We start from the raw sequence: 22,325 nt of genomic DNA on the forward strand, positions 1-22,325 counted from the left end.
GCATGAACACTGCCTTACTGCAGCCCTGACTTCCCAGACTCAAGCAGTCCTTCAACCTCAGCCTCCTGAGTATCTGGGACTGCATGTGTGCACCACCATGCCTAGATAATTTTTTAAATTCTGGAGAGATGAGGTCTTGCCATATTACCCAGGCTGGCCTCAAACTCCTGGACTCAGATGATCCTCCTGCCTCGGCCTTTCAAAGTGCTGGGATTACAGGCATGAGCCACCATGCCTGGCTGACATCTTCACTCTTATTTGCTCACATCACAATGACTTCATAACAGGCCCAGAAGGAGATGAGGGAACAGTATTTCCAATAGCATCCAAGACCCCTTGAAGTCTTCTCATTGGAATCTAGTTCTCAGTGAGCACAGACAGGACCACGCATTAGAAAGCAGTGTACCGGCTGGGCGCGGTGGCTCACGCCTGTAATCCCAGCACTTTGGGAGGCCGAGGCGGGTGGATCACGAGGTCAGGAGATCGAGACCATCCTGGCTAACACGGTGAAACCCCATCTCTACTAAAAATACAAAAAAATTAGCCGGGCGTGGTGGTGGACGCCTGTAATCTCAGCTACTTGGGAGGCTGAGGCAGGAGAATGGCGTGAACCTGGGAGGCAGAACTTGCAGTGAGCTGAGATATCGTGCCACTGCACTCCAGCCTGGGTGACAGAGCAAGACTCCGTCTCAAAAAAAAAAAAAAAAAAAAAAAAAGAAAACAAAAAAAGAAAGCAGTGTACCGAAAAGAGCACTGAGTAAAGCCAAGTCATGTAGCCTCTCTGAGCCTCTGTTTCCTTTTCTGTTAAATAGACATTATAGCCAAATTATTTATTCTTTAACTTAAATACTTCTGCAGTGCTTGTGTGCTACTCCTTTATGAATATTTACCATTTAATCCTTATATTAACTCTCTGAGATAGAAATTGTTATTAACACCATTCATAGAGGAGGAAACTGAGGCACATAGAGGTTTAAGGACTTGACCCAGGTTACACAGCTAGCAGGGGGAGGAGCCAAGATTTAAACCCAGACAGTCCTTCCACCCCTCAGTTCCTATTCCATGCTGCCTCATCATTAACTCTTAGAATGGGTTACCGGAGATCCCCTGTCACAAAGAAAGTCAAATACTGACATTGGTTAGTAAATTTGATATGAGGGAGAAATTGAGGAGCAGAGTAACCTTGGACTCAAAAGAAAGAAGTCAGGGGTGGTGATTCCCTCAAGGTTTCAGCTAGGAGAAGAGTTAAACGAGGGGAAGGATTAGTCCAGCCCACCAGGCGGATGGTAGAGTGCTTGTGTTCCCCCAAGATGTCAGTTCCATTCCTTATTCTGGTCCAGGCCTGTGTGCTACTGGAAGGTCAAGCCAGCCTCTGAACCTTTGTTCCTTTATCTGTACAATGAAGCAATGGTTTAAGGCTTTTTCTTTTATTCTTTTGAGATGGAGTGTCACTCTGTCACCTAGGCCGGAGTACAGTGGCGCGATCCCGGCTCACTGCAGCCTCCGCCTTCCAGGTTCAAGCGATTCTCTTGCCTCAGTCTCCCGAGTAGCTGGGATTACAGGTGTCCGCCACCACGCCTGGCTAATTTTTATATTTTTAGTAGAGACAGGGTTTCACCATATTGGCCAGGCTGGTCTTGAACTCCTGACCTCAGGTGATCTGCCAGGCTCGGCCTCCTAAAGTGCTGGGATTACAGGTGTGAGCCACCGTGCCCAGCCCCTAAGGGTTTTTTAATTCTGACATTCTAAAGACTAAGGACCAGTGGCATAAAGAATGGTTACGGGGAAAGGAGAAAGGAAGAATGAACCCTTCTTGGAGAAGGTGACTTTTGAATTGTCATTTGAAGTTGATTCTGTGAGCCAAGAAAATGTTTAAATGCCTAATTTCCAAGCTGCTGTTTATTTTCTAGAGTATCTTGGTGGCTTGTGTGTTCACGTAGATGAGCTACATCCAGAATAACAGTGGTAAAGAACATGGGTTTTGGGCCAGGCACGGTGGCTCACGTCTGTAATCCCAGCACTTTGGGAGAGCGAGGCAAGCGGATCATGAGGTCAGGAGTTCAAGACCAGCCTGGCCAACATAGTGAAACCCCATCTCTACTAAAAATACAAAAAATTAGCCAGGCGTGGTGGCAGGCACCTGTAATTCCAGCTACTTGGGAAGCTGAGGCAGGAGAATTGTTTGAACCTGGGAGGCGGAGGTTGCAGTGAGCATAGATTGTGACGTTACACTCCAGCCTGGGCAACGGAGCAAAATTCTGTCTTAAGAAAAAAAAAAAGAACATGGGTTTTGGATATGGATGCACTTCGGTTTGAGTGCTGATTCCAATTTCCTGGCTATATGAAACCCTGTGTAAATTACTTAAACCAAACTTTTGCCGTGTCATCTATGAATTGGAGATAATAATATTTACTTAGTGTTGTGAAGATTAATTGAAATAAACCCTGTAAATCATTTGGCACAGGGCTTGGCACACAGTTTTGTCCAATGTAAGTTAGAAGTTGGTATTTTACAAGGAATTGAAGTAACTTCAGTGAAGGCTGTTTTTCCACTCAGCATGATCATTCACTGTTACTTTAGGCCAATGAACACATTTTCACTGTCTGTGAACGAAACACAAAGAGGAAAAGTGTATATCCAGGAAATGTGGTCTGAGTTGATTATTTTCCTGTATTCCAATAGATGGCACACAAGACCACTTCTGTCACTCAATAAAAAAAGAACCAGTTACCTCCCTGGATTGAAGGTGAACTTTCTAAGCCTCTAAATACCGTTTGAAAGGCCCTAACAAATATACTTTTAATGAAAAGCATTGTCATTAAGCTCTAATATTACAAAGCAATTTCTATTAAATTCCAGCAAGATGGTATCTGCTCGGATGGAAGTGATCTAAGTTCCTGGTTTCCATTTGCTCCTCTGCAAATCAGGAGATACCACTAAATGTGCAGAGAATCATGACAGAAATATCACGGTGTGGCTAGAACATCGCGGGGAGATGTATTATGTAAGTGCTTTACAGAAGCACAGTATGCATTATTTAGAACATTGGCTGTAGAGGAGGAGGGGTGGAAATAGCAGGGCTTCCTATTTGAGAAGAAAGGCTCCAGGAAGACCCAGTTGTCAAATGGAGAATGCCATATCCCTTGGGTAGAATGGCCATGTGGGGAAGTGGGTGAACCCAGTTCTTGAGAAGGAAAGAAAACAAAGCTAGTGCAGCAGTTCCTCCGTATTTTATTGCATAGAGAAAAACAGGCATTAACTCTCTACTCTCTTCTGCTCCCACTTGCAGAGCAGGGAGGGTACGAGAAGGAACTGGCCTAAAAGGAGAACCAGAAAGGAGACATAGCTGATGCTCATCCTATTAATAGAATCATAAATCTTGCCATGCCAAAACATTATTCGACTCTATCTTTGGAAGCAAAACCTGGCATGTCCTAACCTTACCATGAGGATAGTATTAAAACCATGAAAGGCCAATTTGCAGAACGCGGAGGACTCTCACGAATGGAAAGGGCATTGTTTGGAAAAGCGCTGATGTAGTGTTACCCTGTTTCATGGTCTCAAAATATCCCACGAAAACAGGCCTGTCTTCTCAAGGCCTCCTGTGGGTCACAGGCTGCTGCTGCCTCATCACGCATTTGTACTCATCAGCCACGACCAGAACCAGTCCAATGTGAAGTAGAAGCTGTTTAGAAAGGAAGCATGTTCCCTGACCAAATTGAGAGCTATATTTCTTAGCTAAACACGTGTTAGATTCTCATGAACTAGACCTTGTTTGAGGAAAGAGAGGAGCCTGCATGGGCCATCTTTAATGAGAAGTATAGGCCATCCATTCAGAATAGATAATATAATGCTCCCAGTTGCCAAGAAACTGTGAACTTGATTTTTGAAAAATTCTCCCACTTAAAACAAATTTGCTTTATTCATGTTAACCTTTACGGGGTGTTTGCTTGTACTTGAGTATACTTTATAGAAGAGAGCAGCTACAGAGGGTCTATCTAATATAAACATAAATAGTTTTAAAAAATCCTTATGGAAGTATAATTGATATAAAATAAACTGCCCAAATTTAAAGTGTACAATTTGATAGGTTTTGCCAGATGGATATTTATACCTGTGAACCCATCACCACATTCAAGATAATGAACATGTTAGATTTACTTTCAAGTGACCATTATAATTTGTGGACTTACAAATCATATAAGTATCAAGGCATTGTGTATCAAGGCATATGTGCCATTTTAAATATTTAATCTATTCATCTTAAAAAGCCAATTATGACAATACCAACTGATTTAAAAATCTGGGGAGGGTAAAACAAAGAAACCCCAAACTCCTGACCACTAAAAAACCACGTTGTATGCTAAGGCAGTCAAGCCAATTCCCAGAGAGGTCTTGCTTATTTTTCTAACCTCATACACTTGTACCTTAATGAATGTACTGGGAATATGTCTTAATCCAATGATGAAACACAGTAAAGGCCTGCAGAGAAATCCTGTAACTTGGGCTGAATTTAATTTGCAATCAGCCTGGCCTCTCCTTTAACCCCTTCTCGCCTATGTTTCCTGCCCTTAATTATATCTCTGGTTTCATCTTGGGAGGCAGAAATGAACCACCAAAGGGAAAAATAAAATTCTATGATGTCATTCGTAATGTGCTATATTAAAGTTGCAAAGCAAAAATGCACATGCTCACCATAAAATGCCAACTATTCAATTAAGTTCATCCAATGAAAAGAAAAATGTTGCCTAAAGGTTTCACACCATCCAGAAAGCTCTTTAGTTCCACCTACCAGAACGCCTGGCATCGCCTTCTCATTCAGCCATTCCATAGTGCAGACACTGCCTGCTTTGGTTCTTTTTAAAAGGCTTTAACAACTTTGCTAAATGAGAGTCAATTTGAAAAAGTTAAGCATTTCAAATTTTAGTAAGCATCATGGGGGAAGATTTTACATTTTTTGTCAACTTGAAAACATTGCTGGCAAAACATGAACTTCCATTTGGCATAAAGATTTATCAAGATTAAGAAAATACGATTTAGGCTGCCATGAAATCTTTAAAATATCAGGTATATATGTGTATGCATATGTGTCTATATGTATGTGCTTTTAGGAGGAATTTAGTAGGGTATAACGGAGAGGCAAAAAATTTGCCATATTAGTCTCATTTGATATTAAAATAATAGACCCATAAGTTCTATTTTTCCTTTTAGTTAAAAAAAGTTTTCATAGACAAATGTAGCTTGATAACCTGTCATGATTCTAAACCACTGTACAATGTACGTAGAAGAAAAAAAGAATATGATATGTATTTTGTTAAATGGGAGAGGAATCAGTGAAGACATAGTTGAGTAGAAAGACAACTTTATGGATCGAGATCAGGAAAGGAACCACATTTACTGATATAAAATAAAATGCAAAATCATGTACCTCTAATATCTGGTCACCAGCCCAAAGTCTTCCATCTCTGGCTGCTGCCCCTTCTTCATAGACTTCATGGATAACTATAGCATTCTATAAAAAACAAAATCTTACTCATTTTCAACAACCAGAAATGCTTCCTTAAGCAAACAACCAATAGGCCACAACCCATAATTTTCTATTTGTTAACAATGTTATATTTTATCTGACATAAAGATAAACAATATGCACAGTTATGATACATTCAGAGGTATAATTAAATTTTCCTAAGATTATTATTTCATTCCTTTAAAACTGGCTTTGCCTAATATTTCATGTTAAACTTCTTCTATGTGTTTTACTGTTAACCCTGTACACTGCTGCTGTGTATGAACTAGAGGTGAACTATGTGTCATTCTTATTTACATTTTATAGTGTATTTTGAGACACGGTTTCAGGTATTTATTGGTATTCAAGGATTTGGCATAGATGTGTGGCCTGATGAAGGGGGTTTTGCCAGGCCTTATTACTTGGGCAATGAAAGAAAAGAACTTAGTGGAATGAATGGGTCCTGGAGGAGAAGAAAACAGGAGTAGAGGAAAGAGCATTCATGGACCTAAGTGTAAAACAGCCGTGGGTTCAAATCCTGACTCTGCCTTCTTGTAATCTTGGGCAATGAATTCCTCTGAATTCAGCAATCAGAGCCATAAAATTAGGACAACCATATCTGCTGTAGGTAAGCTTTGGTTGGGAAAAGTGTTTCATAGTTAATGAATTAAAAAATAATTTGTATCTCTTCAGATTCATAACCTTAAAAATTATTTTATCATCATAAAAATGACATGTACCCACATAGAGGATTCAAGCAATACTACTACAGGTTGTTGCAAAGCACAAAAATAGGCTGCTTCCCACCCAGATTCAGTCCCACCAATCACCGCTCATAATTTCCGAGGATCTCTCTAGACAATTCACATTTATGCACCTAAATATTTATATATTTTGATGAGAGACTATTCTAAAAATACAGGATTATCAAATTGAGTTTGTCCATACTCCTTTTCCCTCATCCCCTCCTGCTGAGCAAGTAGTCAAGCTTTGAAATTCTTCACCTTGGGGATTTTTGTGGAGCTCAAAACTGAAGCAACCAGAAGTCATTGGCTCTTTCTGTTTTTAACAGAACCGAAGAGCACTGAATGGATTATGATAGGTGTCTTGGAGGGCTGCTGAGAGAGGCGCACAGCTTTTGAGTGGAGATTAGAAACAGAGGTCTGTGGGTTCCACTGTGGGGATTTGGGTCCTGCAGTGCCCAGGGTCCTCCTATTCCTTGCCCCCAGTGCACACACACACAGGTTTTAAGACCCTGCTGGCAATGGTCAAGGGCTGACATCCTTGACACCTGTCAGAGCCTAGAGGCTGACACCTATAGGACCCCAGGCATGAAAGAAGTCAAGGAGCAGGACTTCTGGACTTGAGAGATCTTATAGGCTTGGCCAAGGATAGGCTTGATGATGAGCAGGCAGTGCTGATGGCAATGACCATAGGGGTGTCATCAATGTCTGGGTGTTTGGTTGGTATCCTTTGGAGTTAATGAGCCACCAAAATGGTTGAGGTTGAATTTCACCTTAGTCCAGAAGTATGGAGCCTCAGAATTAAGTTCATATGAAGTAAAGAAATGAATATTTATTGCAAAAATGTGACAAGATAGACAAAATACATACACCCACACCAAACCTTTTTTGTTTGCTTTTTAATTTAAAAAAATTTTTTTGAGATAGCATCTTGCTTTGTTGCCCAAACTAGAGTGCAGTGGCTCAATCATAGCTCACTGCAGCCTCGATCTCCTGGGCTCAGGTGATCTTCCTGCTTCAGCCTCACAAGTAGCTGGGACTATACGTGTGCACAACCATGGCTGGCCAGTTTTTTTTTTTTAAAGTAGAGATGGGGGTCTCACTATGTTGTCCATGCTGGTCTCCACCTCCTGGGCTCAAACAATCCCTCCTGCCTTGGCCTTCCAAAGTGCTGGAATTACAGGTATGAGCCGCTGTGCCCAGCCATATATATGTGTGTGTGTGTGTGTGTGTGTGTGTGTGTGTGTATATATATATATACACATATATATATATTTTTAAGAGGAGTTTTACTGTGTTGCCCAGAACTCCTGGGCTCAAACGATCCTCCTGCCTCATCCTGGGAGCTGGGACTACAGGCATGTCCCATAGCACCAGGCTTACTTTCTATTAAAAACAAAACAACAACAACAGAAAAACAAAAAAAGGGTTTCTATACAAATTCCACAATAGAGAAGCAACAAAAGAAAACAAGAGGTCTATAACTAGATAACCCATCTGGATTCCAAATACTTTTACAATACTAAATACCGTACTTTCATTTTATTGTTACATAGTTCTGAAAACATTCTTTATTATAGCAATTAGAGAGGCAGCCCCCAAGAGCCAGGAAAAGTTTCTGGATCCAGGCACTTTACATTTCAGATTCCGTACCAGGAATACATTTTAGACCATTCTTTGTTTTAACTCTGACTTATGAAATTTCCAGACCCAGGGAGCATTTAAACTGCCAAGAGTTTGTATCTCTGAACTGTTTCAGGGGAATTATTTGGAGGAAACTTGCGGAGTCAGTGGCTTGTGGTGATCCAGCGATACTAATGAGATCCTACCAAAGGTCATTTGTATTAAGGTAGTACGAGGAGAAACTAATGCAGACTCCTGGTAGCACCCGGTAATGATACTAGTTTTCAAAGTCTGGTGCCCAATGCCCTATTTTCACTGGATGGAGAGAGTCACACACTACACTCGGACTATGCATGGCTTTTACAGAACTTGATTTTCAGCAAAAAGTCCTTTGATCTTGGAACATTACAAAAGACAAACAGAAAATTTCTGTCCATTCATACTCAAAAGAAAGAAAAGACCCCCTTGGAGTTTGTATTCCATAAAAGTGGTCTGAATTCAAAATTCTTAGATACTTTCTGGTGCTCAATGAACTATCCTCCATAAAGGATGCCAATGACCATAAAGGAGTAATACGTTAACAGTTTCAAATGCCGAACTCACTGCAAATGATCTATTTTTAGTCCACAAGTCTTTCTGTATTTAAAATTCTCCATTTATTTATTTTTGCTTGACTGCTACTGTAATTCCTCTTAAAGTTATTAGTGAAGGCTGGGTGTAGTGGCTCACGCCTATAAGCCCAGCAGTTTGGAAGGCCGAGTTGGGTGGATCACTTGAGGTGGGTGGATCACCTGAGGTCAGGAGTTCGAGACCAGCCTGGCCAACATGGTGAAATCCCGTGTTTACTAAAAATACAAAAATTCGCTGGGCATTGTGGCACATTCCTGTAATCCCAGTTACTCGGGAGGCTGACAGGAGAATCACTTGAACCCAGGAGGCCGAGGCTGCAGTGAGCTGAGATCATACCATATTCCAGCCTGGGCAAGACAGAGTGAGGCTCCGCCTCAAAAAATAAAAAAAAATAGGCTGGGCGCAGTGGCTCACGCCTGTAATCCCAGCATTTTGGGAGGCCGAGGCGGGCAGATCACGAGGTCAGGAGATTGAGACCATCCTGGCTAACATGGTGAAACCCCGTCTCTACTAAAAATACAAAAAATTAGCCAGGCGTGGTGGCGGGCACCTGTAGTACCAGTTACTCAGGAGGCTGAGGCAGGAGAATGGTGTGAACCTGGGAGGCGGAGCTTGCAGTGAGCCGAGACGGCGCCACTGCACTCCAGCCTGGGTGACAGTGAGAACCTGTCTCAAAAAAATAAATAAATAAATAAAATAAAAATAAAAAAAATAAATAAATAAAAAATAAAATAAAAAATAAAGTTATAAGCGAAGATACAAGAAAATACTGTGACCTGTCAATAGAAAAGAGCCACATTTCTTTTTGTTTGTTTTGCGTTTAATTCATCTAGTGTATTTAGGGGAAAAAAAAGTCCACGTTTCTTACTGGGTGCCCCTGTAGTCTATGAAGCTGTGGTTCTGGTCTAAATTTTGGCCCTGCTACTGTTGGCAATGGGACTTGGGGGAAGACTGTTAACCTCTCCAGGGCTCAGTTTTAACAGTATTATCTACCAATAAGGCTTTATGTGCAGTGCGAGCACACAGTAAGGAAGTGATATATATATATATTTTGGTTGAGAGAGAGTCTTACTCTTTTGCCCAGGCTGGAGTGCAATGGTGCGATCTTGGCTTACTGCAGCCCATCATCTGCAGCCTCCCAGATTCAAGTGATTCTTCTGCCTCAGTCTCCCATGTAGCTGGGACTACGGGCACGTGCCACCACACTCAGCTAATTTTTGTATTTTCAGTAGAGATGAGGTTTCACCATGGTGGCCAAGCTGGTCTCGAACTCCTGGCCTCAAGTGATCCACCCACCTCGGCATCCCAAAGTGCTAGGATTACAGGCATGAGCCACCGCACCCAGCTAGGTAGTATTTTTAATAGCACCTGTCCATTCTTATTTATTTTACATGTATGTGCCATAGATGCTACACACTTCCCATTTGTCCCATTTAATCCTCGTAACAACTCATCAAATTCAGTGTTATTAGTCTCACTTACAGCTGAGGAAATGAAAGCTCGTAAGGGTTCAGACTTGACTTCTCTGCAGCTTCTAATTAGGAGAGATGAAATTCCATTTCAGGACTGTTTAACACCAAAGCCTGTGCTCCCACCACCATAGCAAGCTTCTCATCTGTTTTGAATATTTGATTTTGTACTTGTACAAAAGCTAGCTTGGGATTTTCCATATGGCATCAATTCTGTTGAAATATTGTCACCTCAACTCCACAGCAGAAACCTTGAGGGCATGAGTTGATTATTTTATAGAGAGTGAACAAAAAGACGACTTGTGGAAGCAGAAGTTGAAGCCTTTCTTTGACTTCACAAGGTGAGGCAATGATCTACAGATCTCACTAGCTAGTGCTGGCACATGGTTAGGGGTTTGCACTACAGAAAGCATGATGCATAGGCCCCCTCCCAACCTCCAACAGAGTCCCTCTCTTAATTCCATTTGTTATTCTTTTTTTTTTTGTTTGTTTTTGAGACAGCGTATTGCTTTGTTGCCCAGGCTGGAGTGGTGTAGTGCCACAATCGTGGCTCACAGCAAAGTGGGCCTCCTGAGCTCAAGCAATCCTCTCACCTCAGCTTCCCAAGTAGCTGGGACCAAGGCGTGTGCCACCGCACCCAGCTAATTGTGCTTTTTTGGTATTTTTTGTAAAGACAGGGTTTTGCTTTGCTGCCCAGGCTGGTCTTGAACTTCTGGGCTCAGGTGATCCTCTCAGCTCAGTTTCCCAAAGTGCTGGGATTTCAGGTGTGAGCCACCGCCGCCCCGGCCCATTTGTTACTCTTATCTCTTTCCTTCCTTCCCTTCAGGTTTTCAGTCCTATTTCTGTGCACCTATATTATTCACTTAATGATTTTTTTCTAAGACAAATACAAAACATTATAATAGATACAAGTGATACATTCATGTTCAAAACAAAAAGTTGTTCAGCCCAAGAAAAAAGATTAATTTCTATCAATTAATGGCACAGAACTGAGGATCATTTATAGATGATCAAGACTGACAAAGAGTCAAAAATGAATTTCCTCCTGGTAGTTGTGTGATTTTCACTGGGACAGTAGAAATGTAAGTAAGATGACCTGTTTATTTACTGCTTGAGACAAGACCAGTGATTTCTTTTTGAACATTTTATTTATTTATTATTTTTTTGGAGACAGGGTCTCGCTTTGTTGCCTAGGCTGGAGTGCAGTGGTGCAATCCTAGCTTACTGCGGGTTTGACCTCTTGGGCTCAAGTGATCCTCTCACCTCAGCCTCCTGAGTAGTTAGCACTTCAGGCACATGTCCATGTGGGCTAATTTTTAAATATTTTGTAGAGACAGGATCTTGCTATGTTGCCCACACTGGTCTCAAATTCCTAGGCTCAAATGATCCTTCTGTCTCAGCCTACTAAAGTGGTGGGATTACAGGTGTAAGTCACCATGCCTGGCGTGGACACTCTAAAATTATTCATTTGACTTGCCAGCTCTACAGCCATTGAAGAATTTAATCAGTGAGTTGAGGAATCTCCCAAATAGTGGTTTTCTCATAGCCAGAGGGTCAGACAGGATTTGAGAGACATGGGAAGTCTTCTGCTTAAAAACTTCTCCCTCATCAGTCTGTCTGAAACACCTTTACCCAAGGAAAACTCCCTTTATTCCACAATTAAACATTTATAACATTGAATCTTTTTTTTTTTTTTTAGACGGATCTTGCTCTGTCGCCCAGGCTGGAGTGCAGTGGTGCGATCTCGGCTCACTGAAAGCTCTGCCTCCCGGGTTTACGCAATTCTCCTGCCTCAGCCTCCCGAGTAGCCGGGACTACAGGCGCCCCCCACCTCGCTCGGCTAATTTTTTTGTATTTTTAGTAGAGATGGGGTTTCACCATGTTAGCCAGGATGGTCTCGATCTCCTGACCTCGTGATCCACCCGTCTCGGCCTCCCAAAGTGCTGGCATTACAGGCGTGAGCCACCGCGCCCAACCATACCATTAAATCTTTATAAATATTAGTAACATTAAAGAAAAAATGGACAACCAGGAACAAGTAGCTGGCTAGCAAATTCATCATGTTGCTTAAGAAACTACTGTCTTTAGGCTGGGCACAGTGGCTCACGTCTGTAATTCTAGCACTTTGGGAGCTGAGGTGGGCGGATGACCTGAGGTCAGGAGTTTGAGACCAGCCTGACCAACATGGTGAACCCCATCTCAACTAAAAACACAAAAATTAGCTGAGCATGATGGTGTGCGCCTGTAGTCCCAGCTACTCGGAGGCTGAGGCAGGAGAATCACGTGAACCTGGGAGGCAGAGTTTGCAGTGAGCCGAGACTGTGCCACTGCACTCCAGCCTGGGTGACAGAGTGAGACTCTATCTCAGAAAAAAAAAAAAAAAAAAAAGCAACTACTGTCTTAATATCTCCATTCCTAAGAGAGTATTTATTTTTAAACATGGATAATGTACTCACATGGTACCATACTCAAAATAGTATTCACTGATAAGTCTCTCTCTAGCACTTGTTCCTCAGCCACCTAATTTCTCTATCTAGAAACAAACGGTATTAAGTTTTTTGTGTATTTTTGTAGAGCTTTTCCATATATCTATATTTGAAGTATAAGCTACCAAGTGCTTGAGGGTTATGCTTTCTTTTATCTGCTACCTCCTTTGTTTCATGAAATTCTACAAATGCCACCTCTTCTATGACATCTTCCCTAACTCTCTGCCCTGATGAAGTTGATTGATCCTTCGTGTGAGTCACCATAAGAAGTTCATTAGTACACTGAACTTATCACAGCATCATGAATGTCTGTTCAGGGCTCTATGCCTCGTGCCACCTCCCATCCTTGATGGAAGCCTTCAGGACAGAGGCTGCTTCCAACTCATCTTTGTATTCTGGTGCCAAGTCTACAGTAGGCACTCAATAAATGTTGATTAAATGATTGTCAAGAAACTGGTTGGAGACAGATAAAGAGGTTACAATGACTCAGAAAGGGGAGGCTGGAAAAGCTAGTGTGTCACAATCTTACTCCAACAAAAATGAATTGTATGGTTTGAATATACCCTCCAAAATTCACGTTGAAATTTAATTGCCATTGTGACATTATTAAGAGGTGAGACCTTTAAGGTGTGATTGGGTAATGAAGGCTCTGCCCTCAAGGATGGATTAATGCTACTATCTTGGGAGTGAGTTCCTAATAAAAAGAGTTTAGCCCCCTCCCTCTCTGCCTCATGTGCTCACTTGCCCTTCAACTTCTGTTACAGGATGATGCAGCATGAAGGCCCTCACCAGATGCTGGCTCCATGCTCTTGGACTTCCCAGCCTCCAGAACTGTGAACCAAATACAATTCTTTTTTTTATATAAATTACCCAGTCTCAGATATTCTGTTATAGCAGCAGAAAATGGAGTAAGACACCAAGCTTCTGGTGGTAAAATATTAGTGACACACAACCAAAATACCCATCACAAATGGATTTTAAATCCATTGAAGTTTCCAGAGGATTTACTTTAGCTTAGAGAGCAATTTAAGAGAGCCAAGTATGAGGGACTTAATTATCACTGAGTCCCACAAAAATCCCAAACTCCTCCAAGGGGATTTAAACTCTGAATTGTTGGAAAAGAATTTCACAACATGCAATAGTATATCCTTAGACAGAGTCAATGTCACCAGACACTTCAGCTCATCAATCACCATTTTTATTGTTCAAGCTGCCAACAGGTAGATAAAGTAACTCATAAACACCCCAATCATTTAGCAAAAGGCAATCTTATTGTCACAATAGACTCATAACACTTAAAGAAGCCAGGTGTTAGAAAAATTAAGTAAGGGTCTCCTGTGGGCTGAAGGATATCAATAAGTACCCTTTTGTGGGTGAACTATTTTAGTAGATGAGATTTCACATTTCTAGATATTTAGTAGATTGTTTTAAGAAGCATTTTAGGACAAAACTTTGACAAAGAATCATATGTAGATACTATTATAAAGAACTATGAAGGCCGGGCGCGGTGGCTCAAGCCTGTAATCCCAGCACTTTGGGAGGCCGAGACGGGCGGATCACGAGTTCAGGAGATCGAGACCATCCTGGCTAACACGGTGAAACCCCGTCTCTACTAAAATACAAAAAAAATTAGCCGGGCGAGGTGGCGGGCGCCTGTACTCCCAGCTACTCGGGAGGCTGAGGCAGGAGAATGGCGTGAACCCGGGAGGCGGGGCTTGCAGTGAGCTGAGATCCGGCCATTGCACTCCAGCCTGGGCAACAGAGCTAGACTCCGTCTCAAAAAAAAAAAAAAAAAAAAAAAAACTATGAATATATGGCTTAATTATACTGCTTGCAGGCATGTTTTACTTAATTTGATCACTCTGGAATTAAACTCAATCTTTGCCATACTCATAAAAGTCCCTACCTGCACTCACTACACACACACACACAAAATTCCTAAGGGACATTTTAACTACAGAAAAGTTTCACATTAAATCTCACATTGGGGTGAAAAACATATTTACCAGTGATCTAGAAAGAGTGTTATGTCTTATTACCCTGCATTAGGGGAAACGTCCCTCCTAACAAGAAAAATCCACAGGGACCAAAGAAAAAAAAAATGTTGAAGATATAGTATATAATAAAATAGTCATAAGTTTTCCTTTGAAAGAAACTATGGTTTGGATCTGTGTCCTTAGAGGAAGGATGTAGCTTTTAAACACCATTTAATAGTTTTCTCCTCTATGGCTGTCCCTGTTCAGAAATCATAAAGACAGCCACGTCTTCTACACAGTAGATGACTTTCTCAATTGGAAAGCTGTAAACCAATGAGGATTGATAATATGGTGGGGGTGGCAAAATCCTCAATCCAGTGCTGTGCAGACCAAAACTACATCCAAATCTACACTGAAAAACACATGGTTATGCATTAAGTTACTGATTTGTGATGTCTACTACAGTTACAGAGTTTAAAAAGAAAGGGTTAGGTTAAAATTTCTAAAGTATATTTCACTTTGAGTAAAGTTGATAGACCCCAAACTATATTTATATATAAAAAAGGATTCAGTTAACAGAGTAGAATTTTAAAAAAGAAAAAAAAGATGAATGTTTTAGAACACAATTCTTTTCCATCCTAAAGCCTTTGTGACCAAATGCTTTAAAAATTTAAAAGAGCTTCCCTATTATATTCAACTAGAATGTGATTTAAAAAAAAAGTGCAGGCCGGGCGCGGTGGCTCAAGCCTGTAATCCCAGCACTTTGGGAGGCCGAGACGGGCGGATCACAAGGTCAGGAGATCGAGACCATCCTGGCTAACACGGTGAAATCCCGTCTCTACTAAAAAATACAAAAACCTAGCCGGGCGAGGTGGCGGGCGTCTGTAGTCCCAGCTACTCGGGAGGCTGAGGCAGGAGAATGGCGTGGACCCGGGAGGCAGAGCTTGCAGTGAGCTGAGATCTGGCCACTGCACTCCAGTCTGGGTGACAAAGCGAGACTCTGTCTCAACAACAACAACAAAAAAGTGCAGTAGTCTGCAAAAGAAAAGACTCAGGACTAGCGGGTCAGAGGAGTTAAATTTTCTGACAGCTCTGCAGGCAACCAACTGGATCAATTTGTTCATGACACTCCCTGATATTACCAGTAAAGCACAGAGTTGAACTACATGCCTTTTTTTTTTTTTTTTTTTTTTTTTTTGAGACACAGTCTCTCTCCATTACCCAGACTGGAGTGCAATGGTGCAATCCTGGCTCACTGAAACTTCCACCTCCTGGGTTCAAGTGATTCTCATGTCTCAGCCTCCTCAGTGGCTGGGATTACAGGCGTGCGCCACCACACCCAGCTAATTTTTGTATTTTTAGTAGAGATGGGGTTTCGCCATGTTGGCCAGGCTGGCCTCAAACTTCTGACCTCAAGTGATCTGCCCCACCTCTGCCTCCCAAAGTGCTGGGATTACAGGGGTAAGCCACTGCGCCTGGCCTGAACTACATGACTTCTAAAGTCATTCCAGTTCTAAAATTCTAGGCCTCTATGAACCCAAATGTTGTGTAGAGTGAAGCAGAGAAAGTCATCGTTTTATACAGATATTTAGGTCCTGCCTAAGAATAAAACTTTCTTCTAAATGGTAGGTCAGAAGAATCCTAACTTCCATAGGTTGAACAAGATATGAAAGCTATGGAGGCTGGAGTCAGACTCTGTTTTAGTTACCTTTGGCTGCAAAACTTAGTGGCTTAAAACAACTATATATTTGTTTACGATTCTATGGGTTTGCAGTTTGGGCTGGGCTCAGCTGTGCAGTTCTTCTGCTTTATATTATGTCGCTTGGGTTCTGAAGTGAGTTTGCAGTCAGGTTAACCCAGGCTGGTTGTGTCCTGGATGGCTTTACTGTCATGTCTGGGGCCTTAGCTGGAATGGCTGGGCCTCTGTCCTTCCACATGGTCTCTCCACATACTGCTTCATCCTCCAGGAGGTCAGTCCAGACTTCTTCACAGGGTGGCAGTGTTTCAGGAGAGCAAGAGCTAAAATTGCAAGGCCTCTTGAGACCAAGGCTTAAAAGTCAGACAGTGCTACTTTTGTCACTATTGGTCAGATTGGATTCAAGGAATCTGGAAAGAGCTGCATAAAATGTCTAGTCTTTTTTTTTCTTTTTTTTAAAATTTGAGACAGCATATATAGCCAGTTTCAATGTACCACAGATCTATCAAGGTTGCCAGAGGAATTTTCCAGCCTGCAAACAGTGGAAGCCAGCGATGTATGGCTGGGAAGAGTACCGGCTATGGCCAGCTAAACCTGTGTTCAGATTTTAGCTCTGCCACTTATCATAGATTTATGATACTTCCATTAAGTTATTTAACCTCTCTGAGCCAGTGTTTCTGCCTCTGCAAAATTGAACTAATAAATCCCCTCTTTTAGATTTTCAGGATGAGATGGGGTTATATGCCAAGTAAAGTGTCAGCTAAATCACAGGTACTGAGTAATTGCTCATGAGAGCTCCTAACATAGATACTAAGTTTGAAGGGGTGTATCTAGTATATAAAACATCGATGTCAGAGTGATCAAAATTCATGACTCTAAGGATGAGTGACACCAGTCTTGGTCCATTTTTTTCATTTCTGATTTTTCTGTTATTATGGTGGTCCCAAAATATAACTGAAATATAATCTTTCAAGAAAGATTATACTACAAGGATATTTTAGATTATTTTTCCCAAGTCACAGACTACTCAGGATTAAGCTCAAAGGACCATGTGAATACCGACAAGCTCTAAGCCAGACTGCAGGAGTCTCATTCCCAGACATTTTGATTTTTCTTGGTCAAGTACAATCCTCATTGATCATGGATTCCGTATCTGTGAATCCATCTACTCCCTAAAATTTATCTGTAACCCCCAAATCAATGCTCTCAGCACTTTTGCTGTCATTCTGAAATGTGCAGAGTTGTAGAAAATTTGAGTCTTCTGATTTCCTTTTTCCCAGCTGGAGTTGAAAAAGGTGTTACTTTCCCTTCGTGCTTCAGTTCCCATACTTCTTGCTTTATGTTGCTTTGCTTGCCAGCTCCATAGTTGAACGGGTAAAGAAGAACCCTTTTCATGGTCTATTTCGTGTCTTTTTTTTTTTTTTTTAAATTTTTGTGCTTTTTCTGTTTAAAATGGCACCCAAGCATAGTGCTGGGGTTCTGTCCAGTGTTCCTAAGTACAAGAAGACGAGGATGTGCTTCATTGAGAAAGTATGTGTGTTAGATAAGTTGTGTTCAGGCATGAGTTTTAGTGCTGCTGGTCATGCGTTCAATGTTAATGAATCAACACTATATATTAAATAAGGTGTCTTTAAGCAGAAACACACATAAAGCAAGGTGATGTATTGATGAGTTACTGAAAATGTTGACTAGAAGCTTGGTAGAACCTGCCTCTGTATTTCCCCTAGCAGCAATGGTTCACCCTTCACTAATCAGTGTTTGCCTTGACTTTATAAAATACAACTCCTGAGAACAATGAGAATCGACTATAATTCCTACTGTTTCTTTTCCCTGGTGATACTTTACAATAAAACTGGGAGCACAATGTGAAAGACAGAAATGCAGACAAATGCTTTCTCAAATAGAGATGACAGGACTCATGCTGACAAATGCAGCTCTCTATTGTCCTTGCCACAAAGAGGGAGGGGTTGATGAACCCAAGGATGGGAAACTTTAAAATGCATTTCCTCTATGCTGTGACACATATTTTTATGCCTATATGTCAATGCATTTTGTGGATCTATATTTTTTGAACCAATTACAAAAGTAAAATGCACAGATGATTCAAGATGAGTTGGAAAGTTACTTATCTTCTTCACCTTTGGACCATGAACTTTTCTCTTCTTTGCTATAAAGAGTTATTTGGTATCACCTCATTGACTCATTAGAAGCAAAAGATTAAGCACTAATTAATTTCAGCATCTCACAAGAGCATATAGGACCTGAGGCAGAATGTAGTCAATCAATATTGTACTTAAAGATAATTTTTTTTCTTATTTTTAACAGTCTTACAATTTGGATGAGTCTAACACTCAAGCATACATTTAATGTACTGCCTTCCCACCATGAGTCACAATAAAAGATTATTGCCTTCAAAGATACACAGTGTTTGCTGAGTTGATGTTGTTTTGCCTGCCAGTTCCATAGGTTGAACAGATAATTGTTTCTGTTCAGAAAACCTGAGAGACTATAGCTGTACAAGGGAAGTCAGCAAGGGTCAAAGGAACTTACTGATCATACTTGAAATCATAGTTTTAAAAAATCTGGATACTCTATTCAGCTCACAAATAATAAATTCGTTTACTGCACAGATTTTCCCCAAAATCTCACAACACAGTCAGACTTCAGTTGACCCTTACAAAACTCTGCTATAAAATAAACACAGAGCTGGTCCATATATCCTAATATGCATTTACAAAATCCCTCAAGAAGGAAGAAAATGGATCATAATGTTCAGTACCTACTGTTTTGAAATATTTGAAACATTCTCAGCTAATAAACTATAGAAAACATAAGTGAGCATTATAACAGCAATAAATAATGGCGGCTCTTTTGACATAAAAAAGATTAAATACTCAGTTACACTGGAAGAAATAATACTAATCTCTCTCTCTCTGTGTGTGTGTGTGTGTGTGTGTGTGTGTGTGTGTGTGTTGAGACAGAATCTAGGTTAGGTTCAGTGGTTCATGCCTATAATCCCAGCACTTTGGGAGACTGAGGCAGGAGGATTGCTTGAGCCCAGGAGTTTGAGACCAGCCTGAGCAACAGAGTAAGACCCCATCTATATAATTATTTTAAAACATAAAAATAAAAAAAAGAGAAACAGAGTCTTAGTTTGTCACCTATGCTGGAGTGCAGTGGCAGCACCATAGCTCACTGTAGCTTTGAGGTCCCATACTAGGCAATCCTCTTGCCTAGCCTCTTGAGTAGCTGGGACCAGAGGGGACACACCACCACACCTGGATAATTTTTTAATTTTTTGTAGAGACAGGGTTACTATGTTGCCCAAACTGGTCTTGAAGTCTGGGCCTCAACTGATCATCCTGCCTTGGCCTCCCAAAGTGCTGGGATTACAGGCACAAGCCACTGTGCCTGGCTGTGTGTGTGTTTTTTAATGCAATGGACTATACAAGCAATCCTAAAACCCAGACTCAGGGACTGCTAACTATCACATATATTTACAGGTAACTAATATGTGAAATAAAATCACAGCAATACATGGCTAATATAAGAACTGCTATAAATATATTAAAATGGTTTATATTTCAAGACTGAACAAGTTTTCTCTTCTTAAGCTCAAAAAAGAAATGGTTTTATATTTATTTAAAATGGAATTCCCTTACCCAAGTCTTCATTTAACAAAAAGTTGATACTTATCAATATGAACATAATTTTTCATACAGAAATATAGACTTATTTTAAGGAAATGGTATAAGATTTGCATTATATTTTATAAGTCCCCACAGTTCCATTTGGTTCTTATTTATTAAATTTGACTTAGCTTACATAATATTTTTGCTTATATCCATATTCTTTAAGACCAGAAATGTCCAAATCTGGAAATTCAAAGGTACTACTCGTTAACATTCTTTCACTGTGATTCATAGACTTTTTGCAAACTCTGCTTTGATTTTAAAATAAAACTAAGGTAATAAGATGTTTTGTATAAAAATATATGACTTAAGCAATAACAATAAAAGGAGCTTGGCTTTGGTGGATCACACGCCAAAGCAAACCACACTCCTCATGAAATAGACTGTACAAAGTTCATGTCAAGGGGAATAACAAAATAAAACACTTAATCAAATATAAAATAGCTTTCTATTCTGCTTATTTCAAAAACATCCAGTGGTTTAAGTTGCTGTAGTCCTACATTTAAATTATCAAAAGCAGTACCAGAATGCAACATGATGAGGGGTTAAGTGAGGTCACTTCAGAACAACATATGGTTATAGCTAAAGAAGAGGTATTCTTTATTCCAATTTCTAGATAGATGAATTTTGCCACATAGTACCCAAATGGGAGACAATATGCCTACCATGATACTTCTTGCTAATGTATCTGCCCTATAGAACTTTTGTTTAATAAGAATGAATTAAAATGGGATTAAATCAGGTGATTGAAAAAAATGTGGATTTGAAATTTGGAGAGAAATGACAAGATTCTAACTTTTGGCCGGGTACAGTGGGTCATAATTGTAATCCCAGCACTTTGGGAGGCTGAGGTGGGTGGATTGCCTGAGCTCAGGAGTTTGAGACCAGCCTGGGTAACATGGTGAAACCCCATCTCTACTAAAAATACAACAAATTAGCTGGGCGTGGTGGCGCACATCTGTAGTCCCAGCTACTCAGAAGACTGAGGCAGGAGAAGGGCTTGAACTCGGGAGGCGGAGGCTGTAGATGAGCCAAGATTGTACCACTGTACTCCTGCCTGGGTGACAGAGTGAGACTTGGCTCCAAAATAAATAAATAAATAAAAGTCGTTTTCTTGTCAGGCACAGTGGCTCACGCCTGTAATCCCAGCACTTTGGGAGGCCAAGGCGGGCGAATCACCTGAGGTCAGGAGTTCAAGACCAGCCTGGCCAACATGGCAAAACCCCATCTCTACTAAAAATACAAAAATTAGCTGGGCATGGTGGTGGGCACCTGTAACCCCAGCTATGTGGGAAGCTGAGGCAGGAGAATTGCTTGAACCTGGGAGGTGGAGGTTGCAGTGAGCTGAGATTGCACCATTGAACTCTAGCCTGGACGACAAGAGTGGGACTCCGTCTCAAAAAAAAAAAAAAAAAAATTCCAACTCTGACATTCGCAGGACTTTTTATCATTAAGAATATCTAAATCTAAAAAGAGAATAGTGCTTGAATCACATTTTATTTTATTTTTTAACAGACAAGGTCTTGCTCTGTTCAGGCTGGAATGCAGTGGCACAATAATAGTTCACTGCAGCCTTGACCTCCCGGGGCCAAGCCATCCTCTTGTCTCAGCCTCCCAGGTAGCTGGGACTACAGGCACACGCCACCATGCTCAGCTAATTAAAAAAAAATTTTTTTTGAAGAGACAGGGGTCTTGTCATGTTGCCCAGGCTGGTCTAGAACTCCTGGCCTCAAGCAATCCTCCCATCTCAGCCTCCCAAAAGTCTGGGATTACAGGTGTGAGCCACTGCACCTGGCCTTGAATCACTTCATTTCTTCTTCTTCTTTTTTTTTTTTTTTTTTTTTTTTGAGACAGAGTCTCTGTCGCCTAGGCTGGAGTGCAGTGGTGCGATCTCAGCTCACTGCAACCTCCACCTCCTGTGTTCAAGTGGTTATCCTGCCTCAGCCTCCCAAGTGTCTGAGACTACAGGCACGTGCCACCATGCTCGGCTAATTTTTGTATTTTTAGTAGAGACAGGGTTTTGCCATGTTGGCCAGGCTGGTTTCAAACTCCTGACCTCTGGTGATCCACCCACTTGGGCCTCCCAAAGTTCTGGGATTACAGGCATGAGCCACCATGCCCGGCCTATTTTATTTTTAAAAATAATAAGAGATGGGGTCTCACTGTGTTGCCCAGGCTGGTCTCAAACTCCTGGGCTCAAGTGATCCACATGCCTCAGCCTCCCAAAGAGCTGGGATTACGGGTGTGAGCCACCGTGCCTGGCCAAATCACTTTTTTAAAGTTCGATGTTGAAAAACAAATACGCAGTTGTCTAGAAACAAAGCCATATTTCACTGTGCGGGTAATATACCAAAGACACACAGACAAAGAAAGTTAAGGATCTACTTTAATACAAATGTTTATAATTAATAATAACTGAACTCAGTTTACATAGGGACTGGGCAAATTTTTTTACATAGGGACTGGGCAAAATCTTTATATTCATTACCTTAATTCACATGAC

At 41.1% G+C, this 22,325-nt stretch overlaps 1 protein-coding gene across 12 annotated transcripts in view; it reads right to left on the bottom strand.

Moving 5' to 3' along the window:
* The window catches only part of PATJ (PATJ crumbs cell polarity complex component), a 426,407-nt gene that overhangs the window by 49,947 nt on the left and 354,135 nt on the right, over positions 1-22,325 (bottom strand). For all 12 annotated transcript variants that reach the window (XM_045369982.2, XM_045369962.2, XM_045369973.3 and 9 more), the window contains one exon: positions 5,430-5,513. In XM_045369982.2, coding sequence (XP_045225917.2) covers positions 5,430-5,513 — 84 coding nt within the window. The remainder of the gene's footprint in view (positions 1-5,429; positions 5,514-22,325) is intronic.

This window comes from Macaca fascicularis, chromosome 1 (assembly GCF_037993035.2).
Source record: "Macaca fascicularis isolate 582-1 chromosome 1, T2T-MFA8v1.1".
NCBI classification, from domain to species: Eukaryota; Metazoa; Chordata; class Mammalia; order Primates; family Cercopithecidae; genus Macaca; species Macaca fascicularis.